Consider the following 21,238-nt stretch of genomic DNA (forward strand, 5'->3'; position numbering starts at 1 on the left):
ACACACGTATAAGGGTAGGTAGGAAGGATAGTTGTAAATATAAGTGACAAATATTATACTTAAGAGATGGATTATGGATAAATTATTGAGTGATCAAAGAAAAAAAAAAGGAAGGAGCAAGTGATTCAGCCAAGACTTCCGTAGAAGACCAAAGACGCCGTACTTTCTTTGGTTTTGAATAAAACATATTTTCCAATAAGGCTTTTTATCACAAATGGTCCTTCAGATTTGTGAAATTATCACATTTCGTCCCTAAGGTTTTTTTGTGACACTAATGGTCCTTAACATTACCCTCCACACATCAAAATGGTCATTGTTGTTAGCTTCCATCAAATTTTCTGTTAAATTGAAAATGTGGCACATATGTGAAGCCCACACATCCAATGGTATAGAATCATGTGGCTTTAAATAAAATATAAAATATATTTTAAATATTTTAAAACTTAAAATCCATATAAAAAATTTAAAAAGAAAATTAAGCCTTTTTATAAATAAAAAAACTAAAAAACTTGCAGCCATCCTCTGCGTTCTCCCTCTCCCAGCGCCCCTCCTCCCCCATCGCAGACCCACTCTCAAGCAAATTAAAATATTTTATTTTCGATTCAAATGCATTCGAGTACTCTAGCACTAATTTCTGAATCGAACCAAGTTTTTGCTCGTTGGATTTCATCTCTCTGTCATATTCTTCAATCAATGCTTGTTTGTTTGGCTCAACCTCCTATACAATGCCCTGCAATTCTTTGGCTTTAGTTCTCATCACCAAGTTAAAGTTCAACTCTTTGGCTTCAAAATCAGCCAATGGAGAGGCCAATTCCTTCTTGAACACTTGGGAGCTCTTGGAATTTCTTGGCTTAAGGTGCTCGATGAGTGGGTCTGCGATGAGGGGATGGCTGCAAGATTTTTAGTTTTTTAGTTTTAATGTTTTTTTATTTATAAAAAGACTTAATTTTCTTTTTAAAATTTTTAAAATTCCTTGGCTATATATACTATTGTATGTGTAGGCTCCACATATGTGCCACATCATCAATTTAACATAAAATTTAACGGAAGCTAACAGCAATGACCATTTTGATGTGTGGATGGTAATGTTAAGGACTATTAGTGTCACAAAAAAACCTTAGGGACGAAAGGTGATAATTTCACAAATCTAAAGGACCATTTGTAATAATAAGCCTTTCAATAAAAAAGGAGGGGGGAAGAAAAAAGATGACGGTTAACAATAGAGAGGGATAAGAGCCCAACAAGAGAAAAGGGCCCACATAGACGAGCAGCCCAACCAAAAAAGAGCGAAAGCTACCGGGAAAGCGCAGCAAGCCAGCAGCCAAGCCTTACCAAACAAACAATATGGAGAGGCTAGAATGAGGAGGTTGAGTGAGGAGCTTATTTGAGGAGGTGAAATTTCACCATTAACAACTAAAAACAAAGCACATGGGGGGGTGCATTGGGTGGTCCACACCCCTTTTGATGGTGAGATGGGGCTCCTCAAATAAACTCCTCACTCAACCTCCTCATTATAGAAGCTCCCCAAGCTCCCCAGACAATAACAGCAACAAACCAAAAACAGGGCAACCAGCAACAACCTTCAAGTCATTATGAAAATGATTTACACAAAAAATGTATGAAATTGAAAGAGCTAATATTGGGCATTTGTTTAATAATAATAATATAAATTCCTTTCAGCTTTTAGCAATTGGGAACAAAAAGGTGCAAATTTTCCTATACAGATGAGATTAAACGAATTTAAAGTATGGAGCCTGCGAAGGTGATCCTTCCTTTTCAATTGAAGTCTACTTTGACATTTGCAACAAAATCGCAGACTTCATAGACGAAGCCTTTCAACTTCAATTCGAAAAGCGCCGTAAGAAATCTACAAGTACAAGGAGGAGGGCGGATAAGATTGAGAAAGCGATGGAGGCGCAGCAGACCAAATCAGTTGCAGTAACTATACTTCACAATGCCACCATCGTCACCATGGACCCCGACGCCCGAGTCTTCCGCAACGGTGGGGTCGTCATCGAGCGAGACGCAATCGTAGCCGTCGGTCAATCTTCCGATATTCTTCACCAGTTCTCTTCTCTCGCCCATCAGGTTTTCGATCTCAACGGCCAAATCGTCCTCCCTGGTCCTCCCTCCCACTGGTTCATAATTTCCATGTTTATTTATTTTATTATTATTTTTAAAAAATACTGAAATAATTGAAAATGTTTAAAATAGGATTGATCAACACGCACGTGCACACATCTCAGCAGCTGGGAAGAGGGATAGCCGATGATGTGGATTTGATGACTTGGTTGCACCATCGGATTTGGCCGTACGAGTCCAATATGAGCGAGGAAGATTCATACATTTCCACTCTGCTTTGTGGCATTGAGCTCATTCACTCTGGTGTAAGCTTTCTCTTTTCTATTAGGTTTTTTAATTTTTTTTTATTTGCCACAAACTAGTGAGCTACAAATGTGAATTTGAAGGCCTGTGATTGGTTTTCCTTGTTTGAATTTAGGTTACTTGCTTTGCTGAAGCAGGAGGGCAACATGCGTCAGGAATGGCAAGGGCAGTGGAGTTACTGGGCTTAAGGGCATGTTTGGCTGAATCCATCATGGACGCTGGTGACGGCTTGCCCGCTTCTTGGGCCGGTCGGAGCACCGATGCTTGTATCCAGGTTTGAGCATATACTTCTTGACTAATGACATAACTTGTATTCTAAGTTACTCGGTTTTGGTTGGTTATGTTTAGCTGAAATTCATGTCCTCACTCACTCACTCACTGTTCAAACACTTTACAAGAAGAGCTCACTCACTCACTGAAATTGATGTCCTCACTCACTCGGCACAGTCTCAAAAAGAGCTTTACAAGAAGCACCATAATACGGGAGATGGGCGCATCAGAATGTGGTTAGGAATTAGGCAAATTATGAATGCAACTGATGGATTACTACTTGCAACAAGAGATACTGCCAAAGAACTGAAAACTGGCATTCACATGGTACTACTCATTTATCTCTCTACTTTCTAGGATACATTATGGTTGATGTTGAAATTTAACATTCACTAAACTCATGTTTCCAATGCTTAGCATGTTGCAGAGATAGCATATGAGAATCAATTTGTGACAGAGACAAGAAAAGTTGACCATGGAACAGTCACGCACTTGGAGAAGATACAGTTTCTTCAGGACAATTTGCTAGCGGCTCATACAGTTTGGGTTAATCCTGCTGAGGTGAGTTACTGTTTCTATTCCTGTGTTGAACTAATGCAAATTTGGTAGAACTCATCAAATGGTTTTTCTTGTTTGTACTGTCTTATACACAAACTAAGAGTAGGATGAGGCTTGTGTTTGTCCAACAGTAAGACATTATGAGTTTTCAAGCCTGTGAAGTGTTATTTATGCTATTATATTGGTTAAAATCTTGTTCTTATATTGAAAATTGGTATGTAACTCTTATTCTGTATGTTTAGATTGATTGTCTTTCAAGGGGTGGGGTCAAAATATCTCACTGCCCCGCTGCTGCAATGCGAATGCTTGGATTTGCACCTATTAGAGAGATGCTTGATGCTGGCATCTGTGTCTCTTTGGGAACAGACGGGGCGCCCTCAAATAATAGAATGAGCATAGGTTGATTTCCTGATTATTCTTGCACCTCTTCCTTATTTATGGGTTTGAACGTTGGAAAATTTAATGTTTGGACCTGGAATTTCATGCATGAATTTTCTTCCTTGCAGTTGATGAGATGTACCTGGCTTCTCTGATTAACAAAGGACGGGAAGTTCATACAAATGGGACAACTGATCCTACTGCTCTTCCTGCTGAAACAGTTCTTAAGCTGGCGACTATAAATGGTGCAAAATCAGTACTCTGGGATGATGAAATAGGATCCCTTGAGGTTGGGAAAAAGGTTGGACTTTTGGCTCTGTTTAGTTTCTCGTGTCTTTCTTCATCTCTCATACAACTTTCTCTTTTATTTAAGTCACAACATATGCATTCGTTATATCCCAAGTTCCCAACAAATTAATATTTTTAAAAAGGCTGTTAGCTTCCTTATTCCATGATATGGCAGGCTGACTTGGTTGTTATCAATCCCTCCTCTTGGACCATGGTTCCTCTCCATGACAGGTAAGAACCTTCCTCAAAGTAGTGATCCTTAAAATTCATATATGAAGAAAGATCTCCTAACTGGCTTCTTAAAATTTGTATCCTAGGTGCATTTTAGTATGTTGTGGATTATGCATGTGTCTAATATTCTTATACAGAATTTTTGACAGTTTCCATTATCATGACTCATGATCAATGGGATAGTTCAAGATTTATGGACTAATGTGTGGCCATCAGTCAGGATTACGCTTTTCTAAGTCGTCGTTTGGGTTTTCAGTGGATATGGTTCCAATCTAATAAGCGATAAATTCATAAAATTTAGCTCCATTTCCTTTCCTGCAACATACCTATTCAGGTAGATTAATGTTTTGCCATACTACATATGCAGCATTTCCAGCCTCGTGTACAGTATGCGAACTGAAAATGTAGTGTCTGTAATGTGCAATGGTGAGTGGATTATGAAGGACAAGAAGATTCTGAATGTGGATGAGGTATTCTGTCATACTTTTCTCTTATTAAACGATCAAGGTTGAATAAAGATCAATTGTGGATAGCCAAGCCCAATTTCCACACAAAATTAACTGTAAATATCTGTTAGTGAATGTGCTAGACAATAAAGTTAGCTATGTTTGCTAGTTTGGTTTATGAAATAGTATACTAGTGATCCATATGTTAACGATGCAATTAGATTTTCTGCAAGCGACTATATAAACTACAACATCTCATCTCTCACTTTTTTAACTGGACAGGAAGAAGTTCTTTCAAAGGCAAAGCATGCTTCGGCAGAACTTTTAAAACGGGCAGGCATCAAAATACCAAGCAGAATGAATTTTCTATAATGCTAGAACTGTAGAAACGGTGTTCTAATTGCTGTTCTTCCGCAAAACCAACTGTTGCATGATTTTGATATTTGATGTTTATTCTATCAAAACCCACACACACCTAAGTTAATGACCCATCATGTGAAAATGTCACTTGATCAAGTTCAACATTATTCCTCTAGTTTGTATTAATTATTTTGAGTGCTGCTAAATGAACCCTAAAATTAACTAAGTACACCCTACTACCAAACTATTTATTGGCGTTGTGGTCCTCTGATATTGGTAAATCTCATTTTGATTTTGTTATCAAATGGGTTATACTGTATTGATTTGTTCTTCACTGCCCACAATGTTTTGTAACCTTCCTCTGGAAATTGGTTTTAATTTGGTCTTCAAAGGGAGCAATTTCTGGGTTGTTTAATATTGATGATTTGAAGAGATCCATGACCGTGTGGGTATGCTACAGACTTGCTACAAACATCGGAAATGCCTTTATAGCTTTTCTGGTTTAGATCCAAATAATATGTTGAGGGCCCATGAAAATTCCTTCATATAACTTGTGAAATCAAATAATAAGTTCAATGTGTGTGTCTATAAATTCAATACATTTATAAATATAAACATAGGGCACAAATTCATGTAAAAAGAGAAATTTGGTTTAGGATTGGTATTAAGGTGTTGTGTGATAGAGTGTATATGTGTATCATGAGTATTTTTGATAGTTAAATAGGGTGTACTTAGTTAATTTTATATTTTAATTAAAATATTATGGTGTACTTAGATCATATGGTGTACTTAGTTAATTTTAGGGTTTGTTTAACAGCACTCATTATTTTTTGATTCAAAGAATTATGTGTGTAAATCAATATTTTAAGATATCAAAATTTAGAGAGATTTTGGTTATGTTAGCAGTTGGGTTTCTTGTATTAAAATTACCACTTTTTTTTTTTTTTTGGGTTCAGAAAATTGCCACATAAGTATTTTGGATTTGTATAGGAGAAGGAGAAGGAAAAAGGAAGAGTTTTCCAGCATTTACATAGAAAACAAATTTCCTATTTTCCAGCCTTTGGCAAAGAGCTTCTACGTGGCAGGGTATGTATAGGAAGCACGTGATCACGTGAAGTCCAAATTTCATGCGGCAAATAAGAAGAATCGAAAGAAAGCTAGAACTTACATTCTCCTTTACAGAAGCCCACTCTCTAGAATCTTACTTGAACCTTCTGGAACTTTCCCGCCCCTCCTGGACGCCGATCAAATTCCTCCTTTCTCCATAAATACCCGAAACCCACTTCCTTCCGCATCGTCAAATTAGAAAGTTTCCCTAGAAAACTATCTTCTTCTACACTCAAAGTCGTTGTAATTCGATTCAAAATTTGAAGATTCTTGTCTAACACATGGATAATTCGTACTTCAAAAGACACTGGAATAGTTTCGCGCCACACCATGGCCACTCCCCGAGCTTTCGCCAAGTCCCAGTCCAGCGCCAAGCGACGCCATCGCCGAAGGTGGTCTCGATCCCGGTCCAATTCGTCGGGTTGGAGCGCAACCGGTCGGCCTCGGCACTGAAGATCCAGAAGGCGTTCAGAGGGTTCCTGGTGAGGAAAAGCGTGAAGAAGATCGCGGCGATCAAAGGCGACGTCGACGAGATCGAGAAGCGGATTTCGAAGAAAGAGACGGTGGAATTGATGAAGAGGGAGGCCAAGGAGCGGTTGAAGGTGAACGAGACGCTGATGAGCTTGCTGTTCAGGTTGGATTCCGTGAAAGGCGTCGACTCTGGAGTTAGGGATTTCAGGAAGGCCGTGATCAAGAAGGCGATTGCTTTGCAGGAGAGAGTGGACGCTGCGGTTGCTGATGATGATCATACTCTGGGTGAGGTTGGGGAAGCATCAGGGGTTGATAATGGGGAATCAATTTCTGAAACAGTTGAAGGAGCCATGGAGGATAAAGATTCAGGGGAGGATTTTGAAGGTGGTAAAACGGCCCAAGTGGATCAAACCCAAGACTTGCAATCTGTAGCCCGTGAAGAAGATTGCAATTCAAATGCAGCCCCTAAATCTCTGAATGGAACTCTGAATTTTCCATCTTCGGAACAAACTGCTGAGACAGATGGAGTGACAAATGTGAATGAGATTAGAGAAATTGTTGGAGATGAAAGTGAAGAAGAAGGTGAAAGTGAGAGCCAGTCTGTGTCGTCATATAATCCACAGAATTCGATGATGGAGGGTGTAGAGGAAAATCCGTTGGTGAAGCAAGAGGACGAGGACGAGGAGGAGGATGGTGTGGAGATTGTGAAAGCTGAAGATGAGGGAGGGAATGGCATTGGATTTGGGGTTAGAGACAGAGAGGAGAACAAGAGAAGCAGAGAGCTTCTGGAAAGGATGGTGGAGGACAATGAGAAGATGATGGGTATGATGGTGGAGCTTTTCGAGAGGAATGAGATGCAAACTCGGATGCTGAGCTCGCTGTCGCAGAGGGTGGAGCAGCTAGAGAGAGCTCTGGTGTGCGAGAGGCTGAGGAGAAGGAAGAAGAGGCAAGCAGCTGCTGCTGCTGCAGATTTCGTGTTGTAAAAACCACCAGATAATAATGCAAGGAAACAATAAAACTTTTTTCTTTCTTTCTCTTTCTGGTTTTGTAATTGTAAGTTGCTCGTGTTGCTCTTGGATTTGAAAATTGAATAGTTGATAATGTTTTTTGCTAAATTGATTTTGTGAAGTTGATTGGATCAAGTTATGATCTTGTTCTGTAACCCTTAACCTGTAAGGCGTTTTCAATTGGGACTTGTCATCTTAAACTAACGCATATGTCGTTATAAAAGAATCCAAGACAAGGCCCTGTTAACTGGGTCCTAACCCAATCCACTGAATCCACTCAAATTTTAGGCATGATTATGACCACTCTTATTTCTTTTATTGTTTTACCAAAGCCCCAATATTCATTTACTTGTGTATTGTAATGAGCTTTTTATGGCTTTAATTTAGCTTGCCACTAGAGGATTCTTACCAAATTAAATTTGAAACCATTATTTTTTGGGCTAATTACATTTTCCAGTCAAGTCATCTCCAACCCAAATTTCTCATCTTCAAAATACAATTATTCATGTATTGCCTGGACTCAAACAGTTTTTTCCTGCAACCATGCAGACTCGTAATTTGAGTTCGCAACTTTATTAAATTGTTTAAAAGAGGTTAACCCCTAATTTTTTTTTTCTCATTAATTTTTCTTGACATTATTTTTGTTTCAACCTTAGTGAATTAATTTTATGAAGATTTTAACCTAAAAAAAATCCAAAATTCAAAATATAATATAATTTCACTTTAAAAAAAATATATAACAACATTTTATTTCATAGACTTTAATAAGGATTTATAGAGTTTGGGATGTGTTTTGGGGTTAGATATGATTTATAATATTTTATTTATTTATTTTAGCTGTTGGATTTTAATTTTAGTCATTGGATCCTTTGTTTTTTTGTTGATCAAGTCACTTTTTAATCATAGTCGTTGGTTTAAACTAGCCATTACATTTGAAATAAATAAAAAAAATCAATTTGGCTGTTTGAATTACAACCATTAGATGGCAACGACTACAAGCCCATCTTGCGCCACACGTCAGTAACTTCCCCTTCAAGTAGTCGACATGGCTGGCCCACCTCCTCAGTTTCTCTTGCTTTTCTTCATGTGCTGCAATAGAGGTGTCAAACGGGACGGGCCGGCTCAGCACGGCACGAGCCCAGCCCGTTTAAATGAGGCACGGCACGGCACGAAAATTTGGGCCGGGCCGGGATCAAGAAATAGGTCCAATGGATCGGGCCGGCCCATGACCCGACATGGGCCGGGCTTGGCCCGAGCCCGCTTCAAGCACGGCACGAGCCCAAGCACGGTCCAAGCACGGCCCATTGAGCATTTTTTTTTCTTCTCAAAAAGTCAAAATGCAATAATTTGACATCTAATGTCATTGTTTATATGTTTTTTTAAAAAAAAAAAAAAAATCATAAACATATATTTGATGTCTTTCATTTTAGGGAAATTACTTGGGTCCTTAGTTAATGAAACATATCAACTACAAATTAATTAAACAACATTGGACTTGATATCAAATCAATACATATGACATATATGCTTCTCTTATAATCAAAGCAAAACATTTCTTCACATATAAAATAATAAGTTGTTTAAAGATAAAAAGTTCAAGTGGACTTTGTGGAGTTGGACATTTTTTGCCCTCCGCCCCTTCATATTGTTTGGATGTTTGATTGATTAATGTTTTCAAATAGTTCATAATTTCTTGTCTCTAATTATATTTTTAATGTTTATAATTTTAATTATCTAGTGCGAAAAAAAAATCAAGTGAAAAAAATTCAAATTAAATGGGTTGGTTCTTGGGCCCGAGTATGGCACGAGCACGAGCACGGGCACGGCACGAGCCCGGCCCGGCCCGTTTGAATATGGACATGGGCTTTGGGCCGGGCCGGGATCAATGCTTTTATTAAATGGGCCGGCACGGCACGGCCCGATAAATTAAATGGGCCGGCCCGGCACCGCACGAAAATGTTAAAAGCACGAGTTTAAATGGGACGGGCCGGCCCGGCACGGCCCGTTTGACACCTCTATGCTGCAAGTTGCCTTCAATTTGGGGCCCACAAATTTTCTGCCTGTACTGGAAAGTTGGGCCAAATACCCCCCCAAAAATCAGTATGCCCAAAATTCCCCCCTCCCTATACATGCGTTGGGGATGCAATTTGGCTAAAATTTGAGATTTTTTAGGTTTAGCCCCCATGGTTGAAGAAGGCCTCAAGTGGGTTAAGTTTGTGACATTTTGTCTAGCTATCAAGTTTATTGCTATTTTTTTTAATGTGGCACTTGATGAACTTATATTTTAATTATGTAGACGTATGTCAAGTTCAAATTGTTCTATAATTAGAAAGTTGAGTGTTCTTTAAAGAAAATCTTATTTGTTGTTCATAAAACAACTGTTAATTCACGTGATTAATATGATGTCTATGTAGTCAAATACTAGATCGCAAAAATAATTTATTTATTTTTAACAACAAAAATAAGATTAACTTGATAGTAAGATTGTTGACGAAGGAAACTCTTTCTCCTTGCTGAAAAACCCTAGCCGAAACCCTCGATCTTTTTCCTTCTTGACAACCAACATTTTCTAAGCTAAGGTGAGGCAGCCACTGCCCATCTTCCCCTCCGCCCATCTTCTCCTTTCCTCTCATCTTCTCCCTTCTTTTTCCCTCCCTCTCTTTCCATTTTCCTAGGGGATCTTGCTGGCCCCTCTCTCCCATTCCTCTTCTCCTCTCCAAATCTACTTGGATCTTGAGTTTTTAACCTCGATCTGTTTGGATATAGGCATGTTTGTGTGTTTGTTTTGTTTGGTTGTTTTTGTAGTGGTTTAGGTGGCTGGTGTTGTCTCTGTCTCGGTGACGGCAGCAGTAGTGACGCTGGATTGAGTCTCTCTTTAGGAGAGTTGTGATACCTGGTGGCTGAGGTTATGTCTCTATTTCGACGACAACGACAACAGCAACACTGGTGGTAGTTGTTGGGATGTCGTGGTGTGCCCTTTGAGGGGTTTCGTCTTCGATTTTAGCGTATATTGTGGTGTTCTTTTCCATTGTTACATTGCTCCTTTGCAGCTCATCTCTGCTCTACGCTACCCGAAGACTTATGTTTGGTCATAGGAGTTTTTTTTTTAGGTTCTGAGTTGTGTTAAGGTGTTTTTCAAGGGCCTCTCTTGTTATTGTTTTTGTGCTCTTCCTCCATGTGCTCTCTTGGGTTTCTGTCCTTGGTGTGTTTTTGCAGTTTGTGGGGGGTTAAAGGACTATGAGTTTTTCTCATAGAAGGCTTCTTTTGACAATTGGGATGTAATGTGGTTCTTTTTCTAGGTCCACTGTGTTGGTGTTTAGTTGGTAACGGTCTTTTGTGGTTTGGGTCGGGCTCTCTTGTTAGTCATTGACATGTGTGGTACTCTTTCCTACCCTGGGGTTTGTCCTAAGTGGTTTTCCTAGGAAAGTTTTAATGATGCTGCTGTATTCATGCCAACCTTTGTATGCCATTTTGGCTTATGAATGAAATCTTCTTCCAAAAAAGAAAGATTTTTGACGAAGGGACTAAGGGCCTGTTTGTTACACGGGACAAACTTGGATGAGCTTACACAAAATTTTAGAGTGTTGCTAAACGAACCGTAAAATTAACTGAGTACTCCCTATGATCTAAGTACACCCTAATATTTAAATCAAAATGTAAAATTAACTAAGTACACCCTATTTAACTACCAAAAATACCCTTGGCACACCCTAATCCTAAACCAGGTTTATCTTTCTACATGAATTCATGCCCTCTTTTTAGATTTTGGGTTTGCATCAAAATCTTTAATTTTTAACTAATTTTACTTCTAACTGAAGATCCTGGAGGGTGACTTCTTTCTTTCTGTTAAATCTTTCTAAAGTGGCATTAAGACTTATCTTAGGAGGCATAGGGGAACTGGACTCTTCCTGACTTATGATTTTCCTAAGTTTTCTAAGATACTCGGACTTCAACTCTGGGTCCTGGACTTTACTAATTAACTCGATTAATAATTCTTCCTGTTCTTCCTGCTTAGTTAAGACACAAATTGATTTATTTAAAATTCTGCAACATTTATCCTTACAACCTAATTGGATTTCTGGCTCACTAGACTGGGAGCTGTCTGAACTATAGTTGGCTGAACTATCTGAGGGCATAGGTTCTGACTCAGTATTGGCTAACTCAAGAACTTTAATTAATTTGGCTTCTTCCTCGGATGCTAACTTTAATTGCTTAATTGCTTCTTTTACCTTACACTCATTAGCATAATGACCTTGCCTTTTGCATTTGTAACACCTAACTTTGCTTTTATCCGTACTTTTCTTAAAGCAATTCTTTTTACCTTGTCGGGGGCTTTTCCTAAAACCTTTTGAATAACCTTTTGACCATTTGCTTTTCCTAGGGGTAAATTTCTTTTTACTATAAAATTCATTATCATCTTTGAAATAATTTTGTCTACGAGAATAATGGCGTCTTTTACTAAAGCGTCTATCATGGCTTCTTTTGATTTGTCTAGACGGGGGGACCGAAGCTAGACCATATTGTTCACAAAAATTACCTAATTCATACTTGGCATTTTTATTATCGGCTTGGATTGATTTTCTTATTTTTAAATCTACACACATCTTCATACCAACTTGATTAATTGTACTAATTATATTACCATAAGTTAACTCATCATAATTAATTTGACATGATTCATTGCTTAGGACTGTTCTAATCTTATGGGCAAATAAATTGGGAAGACCATTAATGAACTTTTCTTTCCAAAAGGCTTGATTACTATCATCTCTAAGCATGACTTTGGAAATGAAAACATCTTTATACCATCTAAAATCGCTTAGCTTAGGGCATCTTAAATTACTTAATTGATCATGAATCCTAGCTGTTGTACTACTAGGCGTACCTATGAAATGTTCAATGATTGTATATAAAAGGACATTGACTCCATCTTCTATGCTTGTACCTATTCGTTCGTCTAAAATAGGGTAACCATCTTCATTAGTTTTAAAGGCATGGATTATTCTTATCTTGGCATCTTCTGTGAGATGTTTATCCCACTAGAAACGAAGTGTTCCTGTAAATCCCGTTTCTAAAAGGGAGACTATTTCTGACTGTTTTAATTGGTGATTAGTGGCATAACTATTGGCTACCATAGACATATGTTGTAATTTATTAAGTATTTCCTGTTCGGATAAACCATCTATATTCCATTCGTAAAGCTTATCGGAAGATACTGAGAATTGGCTTTGGGTTCTTTCTTCAAATTGAACATCTGGAGGCGTAGGCTTAGGATACCAATTTTTTGGATAATATTTCCGACCTAGTTGCTTTTAGACTCTTATATATATATATATTTGTTTGGAGTTGGTGGAGTTTGTATTGGATGGAATTGTCGATGGAGAGGAAATGTTCCTCGAGGTCTTGCCATTGAAGGGTAAAATTGGAAACTTTTGAAGCACGGGTCTTGAGGAGGTTGAAGGATTGAGCAAGCCAAGCTAGGAGAAAGAAGTTGGCTTGGAGGAAGAAGAGAAGGAAAGAGTCCTGCGCAGAGAGAAGGAAGAAGATGTAGATAAGAGAAAAAGAAAAAATAAATCCATATGCCCCTGTTTTTTAAAATTATAATAACCAAGTCCCAGTCTCGTCCAAACATACACTAAATACAGGACAAGTGTTATCTAGCTTAGACTAAGCCAAGTCAATCCAAGACAATTCCTAAGCTTAATTCATGCTAAGAAAGTCCTGCGTAACAAACCAGCCTAACAATTTGTAACTTTATAATTAAAGCTCATGGGCCGTATTAGAGGTTGGGCTTGGATTGCAAATTAGAGCCAAACCAACCCGACCCATTGACTTCATGGACAATATTGCGTTTCTATCCAGTTGACGGCCACTAAACGCAAACAAAAAAATAGACTTCATGAGCTTTTTCTGTTATGAAACCTTTCTTTAAGGCCTTTCTCTCCAGCAAGCTAAAAATCTAAAAATAAAAATCTTTTTAGTATTATTTAATTTAAAACTCTGATTGTTTTATATAACAATATTTTATTCTACTAAACAAGCAACCTGAAATCTTATACTTGTTTAGTTGATTTGGCTGTTCTGACCACCACCCAAACCCTCACCCTTTACCTCTCCCAGACCTCTATCTCCCTCTCTGCTCTCAGTGTTGTACAAAACTGTTCTTCGAAACCCTAGATTCTCTGAAATTTCAACACTAATCCAGACCTAAGCATCTCGCTCTCAATCTCTCTCTATTTGGCTTTGTAGCAGCGGAGCTTCAATCCACTGCGTGCTTCTTCTCCCTTTCTCGATCTCCCTCCCTCCCCTACTTCGTCACTTTTCGACCATTCCATGGCGGAAGGCAAGCTCGATCTGCCTGACGATCTCCTCTCGTCCAAACCGTCCGATCAGTCCTGGACCTCCAAAGGTACTTCCGCGCTTTCATTTTTGCATTTTATTTCTGAGTAATTCATTTCTCTCGATTTGTGTATTGAATGGATTTGATCCATATTAAGCTAATGTAAGGTCGAAGTTTACTGATCTGAAGCGTTTAAGTGTATAGTGGACCAGTTCATTTAAGTCTCTTTCAACATCAACTTCCTTAATTTCGGCTTTCTGCATCTTGAGCTATTAAGACTTATACGTTGTTTTTTTAATATTTTGTTTATTGGATTTTTCTCAGATCAGTTTTTCTTTTCTCTCATATTTTACTTGTGATTTTAGCATTCGAAATTGATCTGTAACACTATATTGTAATCCTTCGATTGTTTTACTATCAAAATCTCATGTTTTTCTTGAAACTATCAATTCTATATTTTGTGTCTCTTTTATGTTTTTGTTTGAAGATCAAATAAAGGAATTTGCATGTGCTACAGTCCCTGGGTTAGGCTCCAGTTCTCGTTTTATTTGTTTTCAAATATTCAACAGTTGATTCTTTCCATGGCATGGTTCATTTATACTAACTCTTCGGTGATTCAATGAACGGAGAGGACCTATATTTTTCTGATGAACAATAGTATCACCATGGATGCCGAGTTCTTGAGATTTATGCTTGTGTGAAAATTTTGGTCTGCAGTAAAAACTATGTTAGGAAATTAATTATCGAAGCTTTCAGTTCTTTTCTCGTTTGGAAAGTCTAATTAAAATTCTAGTGTATCTAATTTTATTTGTTGTTGACAAATATGTACAGTTCCTTCAAGTTGTGTTTAAGGGGTTAGTAACATCATTACTGGATTAGTGTGTGACATTGACTGGGCTTTGTAGTGAAATCATAGGCATAGATTTGTCTTTTAATTAATGTTCATGTTATGGCAGTTGAAGCCTCTGGAGGAAATGATGAAGAAAAGGTGCTTATTGGGTCATCTGATGACTCAAAAGGTGAGCTTTGTCATTCTATTTTGTAGCATTAATTTGATGAACTGTTGAATCAAAGTAATATCTATTTTGCTTCCTCCATTTGTTGTTTATTTCGTTTGATCTGATTTTATATTGCTATTTGACTTCTTTTTTTGGCAGATCCAGCAGCCTCAGAGAGCAGCATACCTTTGTCCCCCCAATGGCTGTATGCCAAACCTAGTGAGTCTAAGTTGGTATGTGCTGATTGGACTTCTTCTAGTGTTAGTCGAGAAATTTTATTCGCTATATGTTTCTCTGTTATCTCTTTGAATCAGGATTAGTTGTAGTTACTTGAATCTGTTCTACTTATCAAAAGACTTCAACTTGTGGAGTTGTGCTACTGCGTTGTTGATACTCAGATTCTATCTTGATATGATGAAAAAACTCACTTTATCTGTCAATTAACAGTTGTTTAACCCTGGATTGCATGGAAATTTATAACTTAGCTAACTAGTCATAAAATTGTCTGTATATGACAGGAAACGCGCGGCCCAAGTTCGCTTGGAAACTCCACTGATAGCAACCAGAAGGAAGGTTGGCGTTTGGAAGGATCTGATGACAAAAAAGATTGGAGGCGGCCTGCCACTGAAAGTGAAAATAGCCGTCGTTGGCGTGAAGAGGAAAGAGAAACTAGCTTGCTTGGTGGTAGAAGAGATCGCAGGAAACCAGAACGCCGTGTTGACAGTGTTCCAGTTAGAGACACAACTGACAATAGGACATTGCCTGCATCTGAAAGGTGGCATGATGGCCGTAATTCTGTGCATGAAGTGCGGCGTGATAGCAAATGGTCATCGAGGTGGGGTCCTGAAGACAAAGAAAAGGAGCCTCGAACTGAGAAGAGAACAGATGTAGAGAAGGAAGATGCTAACACTAACAATGACAATCAATCCCTTGGAGGTAACAATCGTTCAGCTCTTGAGCGTGAGTCAGATTCTCGGGACAAATGGAGGCCACGCCATAGAATGGAAGTTCACTCTGGTGGGTCAAGTACTTACCGTGCTGCACCTGGATTTGGAGAAAGAGGACGGGCGGAGGGTTCAAATTTGGGATTTACCCTTGGAAGAGGGAGGTCAAATGCCATTGGGAGATCATCTGCAGGCGTTATTGGCTCTGCTCCTTCTGGAAAAAGTGAAAGTGTCCCAGGGAAACCTAGGCACTCAGCTGATAGTTTTTGCTACCCTAGGGCAAAGCTTCTTGACATTTATCGTCAGAGAAGGCTTGATCTATCTTTTGCTACCATGCCAGATGAGATGGAGGAATCACTCCCTACAACTGAAGTACGATTTGTTGAACCACTGGCTTTTTTTGCCCCAGATGCTGAAGAAGAGGTAAGAAATGAAATTCTTGGATCATCTTGGCTATTTGGATTATTTTTCTTTGATGGATTGATTCCTTTTATGCGTTTTAACTGGTTCATATGTTGCTAATAGGCCATCCTTAGTGATATATGGAAGGGAAAGATTACAAGTAGCGGGGTAGTATACAATTCTTTTAGAAAGGGGCGATCAACTGAGAGCAGTACAGGTACTTTCAACTCAATGGTTTCCAATTTATGTCAATTTTTGGAAATTTGAAGTCTAATGTCTAAAACACTCATTCTCTAGGTGTTGGAGACTTGGAAGCTGTCGATGGAGTTCTGGGTATTTTGCCCTCAAACATCCCTGAAGAGTCTATTAATACCTTGCAGGAGGCTGCAAGTGCTGATGCTAATGGGAGTTTGTGGAATTATGGTCCACAGAGGAATGTGGTAGATGGTGAGTTGCAGTTTGTTTTTATATTTTCATGTTATCCTTTATATTAAACTGTATGCAAGGATTTTTTACTGGAATTTGACATCTGAAGAATCCGAATTATTTTTATTGCAGAAAAAGATGTCAATCATAAAGAATGGCAAAACAAAGCTACTGCAGGAAAGGACCTTGATGGATTGTCCCTAACATTTCAAAAAAGTAATGGTATCTGCAGTGATTTTGAGACTGATGGTGCTTACAATAGTACAGATCAGCTCCATGTCCGTGGCAGTAGGCAAATTGCAGATTCTACCTTTTCCAGTCATTCTCTCTCTGATGACATTGAGTTTATCCCTTCTTCTGACATAAGATCCAAACTTCCTGATGATTCAAATACTCTTTATGCTTTAGGCTCTTCTGAGCAGATGCAGAGTACCAACCCTCGGGCAAAAGAATTAGAAAGGGATGTCCCTCCCGAGGACTTATGTTTGTATTACCTTGATCCTCAAGGGGTTATTCAGGGACCATACCTGGGGGTAGACATTATTTCATGGTTTGAACAAGGTTTTTTCGGGACAGACTTGCTTGTTCGGTTGGCAGATACTCCTGAAGGAACACCTTTCAACGAATTGGGGGAGTTCATGCCACATCTGAAAGTTTGGGACGGGCAAGGGAATATCATGAATCCAAGTTCTAATAAAGAAGAATCCAGTGGCTTGATAGGGAACTTAGAGTCCAGTTTACCGTCTTCTGCTCTGGTTTCAGAAATTACTGATTCATTTATGGGGAATGACCTTCGGCGGCCATTGCCTGAACTAAACAACCTTTCAGCTCAGCATATTCTACCCAGAACATCTGAGCCTGAAGCTCCATTACAACTGCCAAATTCCAGGGGTCAAAGCTTTAATGATTTTGTTGCAGATGATGAAGGTTTGGCTTTAATGATCAATTCTTTTTGGTTTGTTTGTTGTGCTGACAGATGGGTTTTCCATTTATCTCATCCTATTTCATCTGCAATTTTCCAGATATTGTGTTTCCAGGAATACCTGGAACCACCGGCTATTCTGCTGCAAAATCTTCAGGGACCATTCATGATCCCATAGCTAATTCTATTAGCCACCTTCCTCCAACCGAGCTGACTGAATCTGGTATGCCTATTCAGAATGATAATAAGTTGCACCCCTTTGGCTTGCTATGGTCTGAACTAGAAGGCGGTCAAACAAAACATATCAAGTCAGCCAATACGCCTTCTAGTGTGGGGAGGGCGGTTCCATTTGGTGCAATTTCTGATCCAGCAGTTGTTGCTGAGACGTGGCCTGATGTTCACAGAAAAAATACAGTCTCTGATACAAACCTGTATCAAGACATGATATCTCCTCGGCAATTGGCACACATGGAACAGGAACCCAGTCATTATGATTTAGCGGAGCAGCTCATGACACAGCAAATTCAACAGCAGCAGCTCCAGCAGCGTAATATGTTGTCTAGTTTTGGGCACTTGAATGATGCAGTATTAGAGCATTTGCCAAATCAGAATCTTATTCACCAACAGTTAGCCAACCATTCTTCTGCCGACGTGGATCATCTTTTGGCACTTCAGATGCAACAGCATCGACAGGCTCAGCTCCAGCAACATCATCAATTGCAGCAGCAGCAATTTCATCAACAGCAGAAGCTTTTACAGGAGCAACAGCAATCTCAAGTACAACAGGTGCTTCTTGAACAACTGCTGCGTGGTCAAATGCATGATCCTGCACTTAGGCAGCAACATGTTGATCCTGTCAGAGCAAACAATGTTCTTGATCAGGTTCTATTGGAGCAGCACCTTCTGCATGAGCTTCAACAACGGTCTCACCATCTTCCAAGGCATGTTGATCCATCTATGGAACAGCTTATCCAAAAGTTTGGTCACACACCTCAAGGACATCAAACAGATTTGTTTGAGCTACTGTCTCGTGCGCAGCATGGGCAAATTCAATCGTTGGAACATCAGATGCAAGCCAGGCAGCAGTTACCAATGGGAATGAGGCAGAGGATGGAAGAAGAGAGGCATGTCAGTTCTGTCTGGCCAGCAGATGAATCAAATCAGTTTTTGAGGGGCCATGCTGGTACTCAGCAGCGAGCTCACTCTTCTGGATTTAGTCCTTTGGATTTTTACCAGAGGCAACAGAGGCCATCCCATGAGGAGCAGCTGAGTCACCTTGACCGGAATCATTCATTGCAGGATCGACTTCAGCAAGGGTTTTATGAGTCTGGCTCATTGCCGTTTGAGCGGTCAATGTCATTGCCTGCTGGTGCACCAGGGATGAACTTGGATGTTGTAAATGCTATGGCTCGTGCTCAGGGTTTGGATATGCAGGATTCCGCTGGACGTATGCAATCAGCTGGTCAATTGGGAACATTTTCGTCTGGCATCCATTCTCATAATCCTCATCACCCTCTTCCTAACCAATTTCATGTCTCACATTTGGATGCACTTGAGGGACACTGGTCTGAGAAGAATGAGCAGCTAGAAAATGACTGGCTGGACTCTCGGTTTCAACAGTTGCATATTAATGCTGAGCGGCAGAAAAGGGAGTCAGAAATCAAAATTCCTTCTCAGGATCGAACTTTATGGATGTCAGATGGATCTAATGAAGAGCATTCAAAGAGACTATTGATGGAGTTACTCCATAAAAAATCAGGCCATCAACCTACTGAGTCATTGAATGTCAGCAATGATATGTTCTCTGATAAAAGGCTGTCATCTGGCCTCTACTCTGGATCAAGCTCTTCAAATCACCCATTCATTCTTCACACAGACCAAGAAGCAGGTCTAAATAATTCATTTCGAGTAGGATCCTATGGTTCTAATCCATGTGAGCTCCCACAGGAAGAGCGAGCCTGCAGTGTGGAAAGCAATGAAAAATTGATGTATAGACCTGATTCTGGAGCATTGATTGAGAGAGAGTCATTCTTGGCAGGCATCAATGCTACGACTCAGTCAATTTACACAAATTCTAACATGATTAGTAAGTCTTCTATCAATAAAGAACGTTCAGAGTTGGAGGGAAGGAAGCGTGGTTCCAAGAGTGAGGCGATCATTATGGGTCGAGCTTTTGAGACTCAAGAACGAATGGCTGAACAAGCAGGTTTGGCTGCCCAAGATTATGGGGAGAGGGCAACAAATGCCCTTGGCATGCATAATTCATCTGGTGTTTCAGGTACTACTCTTTATTGCTTCTTTTTAGTCTGGACTCCCTTGCATTGTGTTCAAAATTGTTCATGTGAGAGTCGTGGTTTTCTAAATTTGCTTCTTCCCAGGTGGGAATGCAGGCTTTTACGGTGACAAGATTGGCCGAAGTAATTCATTTGCAGAAGAAACTACCAAGGATCGGTACATATGCGACCTTACTCTTATTGGTCCCTTGTCTTTATCACCCAAATTCTTGTGTGAATTCCTCCTATCATGTGTAGAAGTAATTCTTTTTCCTTCCTTACATTGCCACAGGCTGCCGGTCCCATCCAAAGGTCAAGACAATATTCTGCTGAGACGACCTCCTGTCACAAATGCTTCAGCATCCCAAGAAGGATTGTCAGAACTGATTTCCAATCCAGTTTTCAGAGGGAAAAATTCAAGTGGTGCTTCAGATGGTATCGTACTTCTAACGCTCTACTAATTTCTTATCTGTGTATGGTAGATTTGATGTCTATTTGCTTATTTCAAAGGTTATGGACTTTATAGCTACACCCACCATCTCTTTAACTCTCGTGCCACCCCAAACAGGCAGTGCTATCATCTGCATTCTATTTCTTATTACTTTATTGTACCACTTTGAAACAATGCTGCTGGGGGACTCTGAATTTACAATCAAATTGTCAAATACTAGTTTCAGACAAATAAGTATGTATTTTTTAAATCTTCAGGGGGGAGGCCAGACCAAGTCATTAATCCAGTAAACCAAGGTTCTGATGTCATTTCATCTACAAAGAAAGAAGTGCATTTTCGCCGTGCTTTATCCGTCAGTGATGCTGATGTGTCAGAGGCGTCATTTATGGATATGCTTAAGAGTAATACCAAGAAGGTTGGTCCGATGGATGCCCATGCGGCAGCAGGATTTTCAGAAGCATCCGATGCAATGCAAGGGAGCCGAAGTGGCAAAAAGAAGGGAAAGAAAGGGAGGCAAATTGACCCCGCCCTCCTTGGTTTTAAAGTTACCAGCAACCGGATAATGATGGGTGAAATTCAACGAATAGACGATTAGCGCACCATTGATTGTCATTTCTGTGTAAATCTCCATTTCTTGATAGTTAGTCTAGTTAGTCATATAGGTTTAGAACACTCGGTGTAAAGCATCTGCGGGTGAAAATTCTTTTATTTTTTCTCCCCGTCCATATCCCAGTGGTTAATGGTTGACACACTGTCACTGATGATAAAGATTGCTTAGCGTGCGGTTGAGTGTGCAGCAACGGCTAGTAGGATCTAAGTTTTGTATGAGACTAGGAGGGTTTACTTAGGTTAGTGATCCGGCGGTATATGTGTATATTGTTTAGAATTTTTTTAAAGCTTTAACATTATTAGTTGAGCCCTCTGTTTGGGTCTTTTTTATATGTTGAAAAATTAGGTTTGCATATGCCTTATTCGTCACAA

The 21,238-nt window shown here is 39.4% G+C and overlaps 2 protein-coding genes and 1 pseudogene across 2 annotated transcripts; all 3 read left to right on the forward strand.

Moving 5' to 3' along the window:
• The first annotated feature begins 1,561 nt into the window (after positions 1–1,561).
• Positions 1,562–5,260, forward strand: LOC110756792 (uncharacterized). Its single transcript, XM_021958251.2, has 10 exons — positions 1,562–2,122; positions 2,215–2,387; positions 2,501–2,659; positions 2,833–2,982; positions 3,073–3,216; positions 3,456–3,612; positions 3,720–3,892; positions 4,055–4,110; positions 4,478–4,580; positions 4,839–5,260. The coding sequence occupies exons 1-10, from the start codon at positions 1,909–1,911 to the stop codon at positions 4,926–4,928; spliced, it is 1,419 nt and encodes a 472-aa protein (XP_021813943.1). The 5' UTR covers positions 1,562–1,908; the 3' UTR covers positions 4,929–5,260.
• An 827-nt stretch (positions 5,261–6,087) lies between these two features.
• LOC110756768 (uncharacterized) lies at positions 6,088–7,530 on the forward strand (annotated as a pseudogene).
• A 5,942-nt stretch (positions 7,531–13,472) lies between these two features.
• LOC110756775 (uncharacterized) lies at positions 13,473–21,221 on the forward strand. Its single transcript, XM_021958232.2, has 11 exons — positions 13,473–13,910; positions 14,798–14,860; positions 14,999–15,072; positions 15,358–16,206; positions 16,309–16,402; positions 16,483–16,632; positions 16,744–17,538; positions 17,634–19,811; positions 19,912–19,984; positions 20,099–20,241; positions 20,515–21,221. The coding sequence occupies exons 1-11, from the start codon at positions 13,835–13,837 to the stop codon at positions 20,850–20,852; spliced, it is 4,833 nt and encodes a 1,610-aa protein (XP_021813924.2). The 5' UTR covers positions 13,473–13,834; the 3' UTR covers positions 20,853–21,221.
• The last annotated feature ends 17 nt before the right edge of the window (positions 21,222–21,238 follow it).

The sequence above is a fragment of the Prunus avium genome, chromosome 1, assembly GCF_965620075.1.
Source record: "Prunus avium chromosome 1, drPruAviu1.hap1.1, whole genome shotgun sequence".
NCBI lineage: Eukaryota > Viridiplantae > Streptophyta > Magnoliopsida > Rosales > Rosaceae > Prunus > Prunus avium.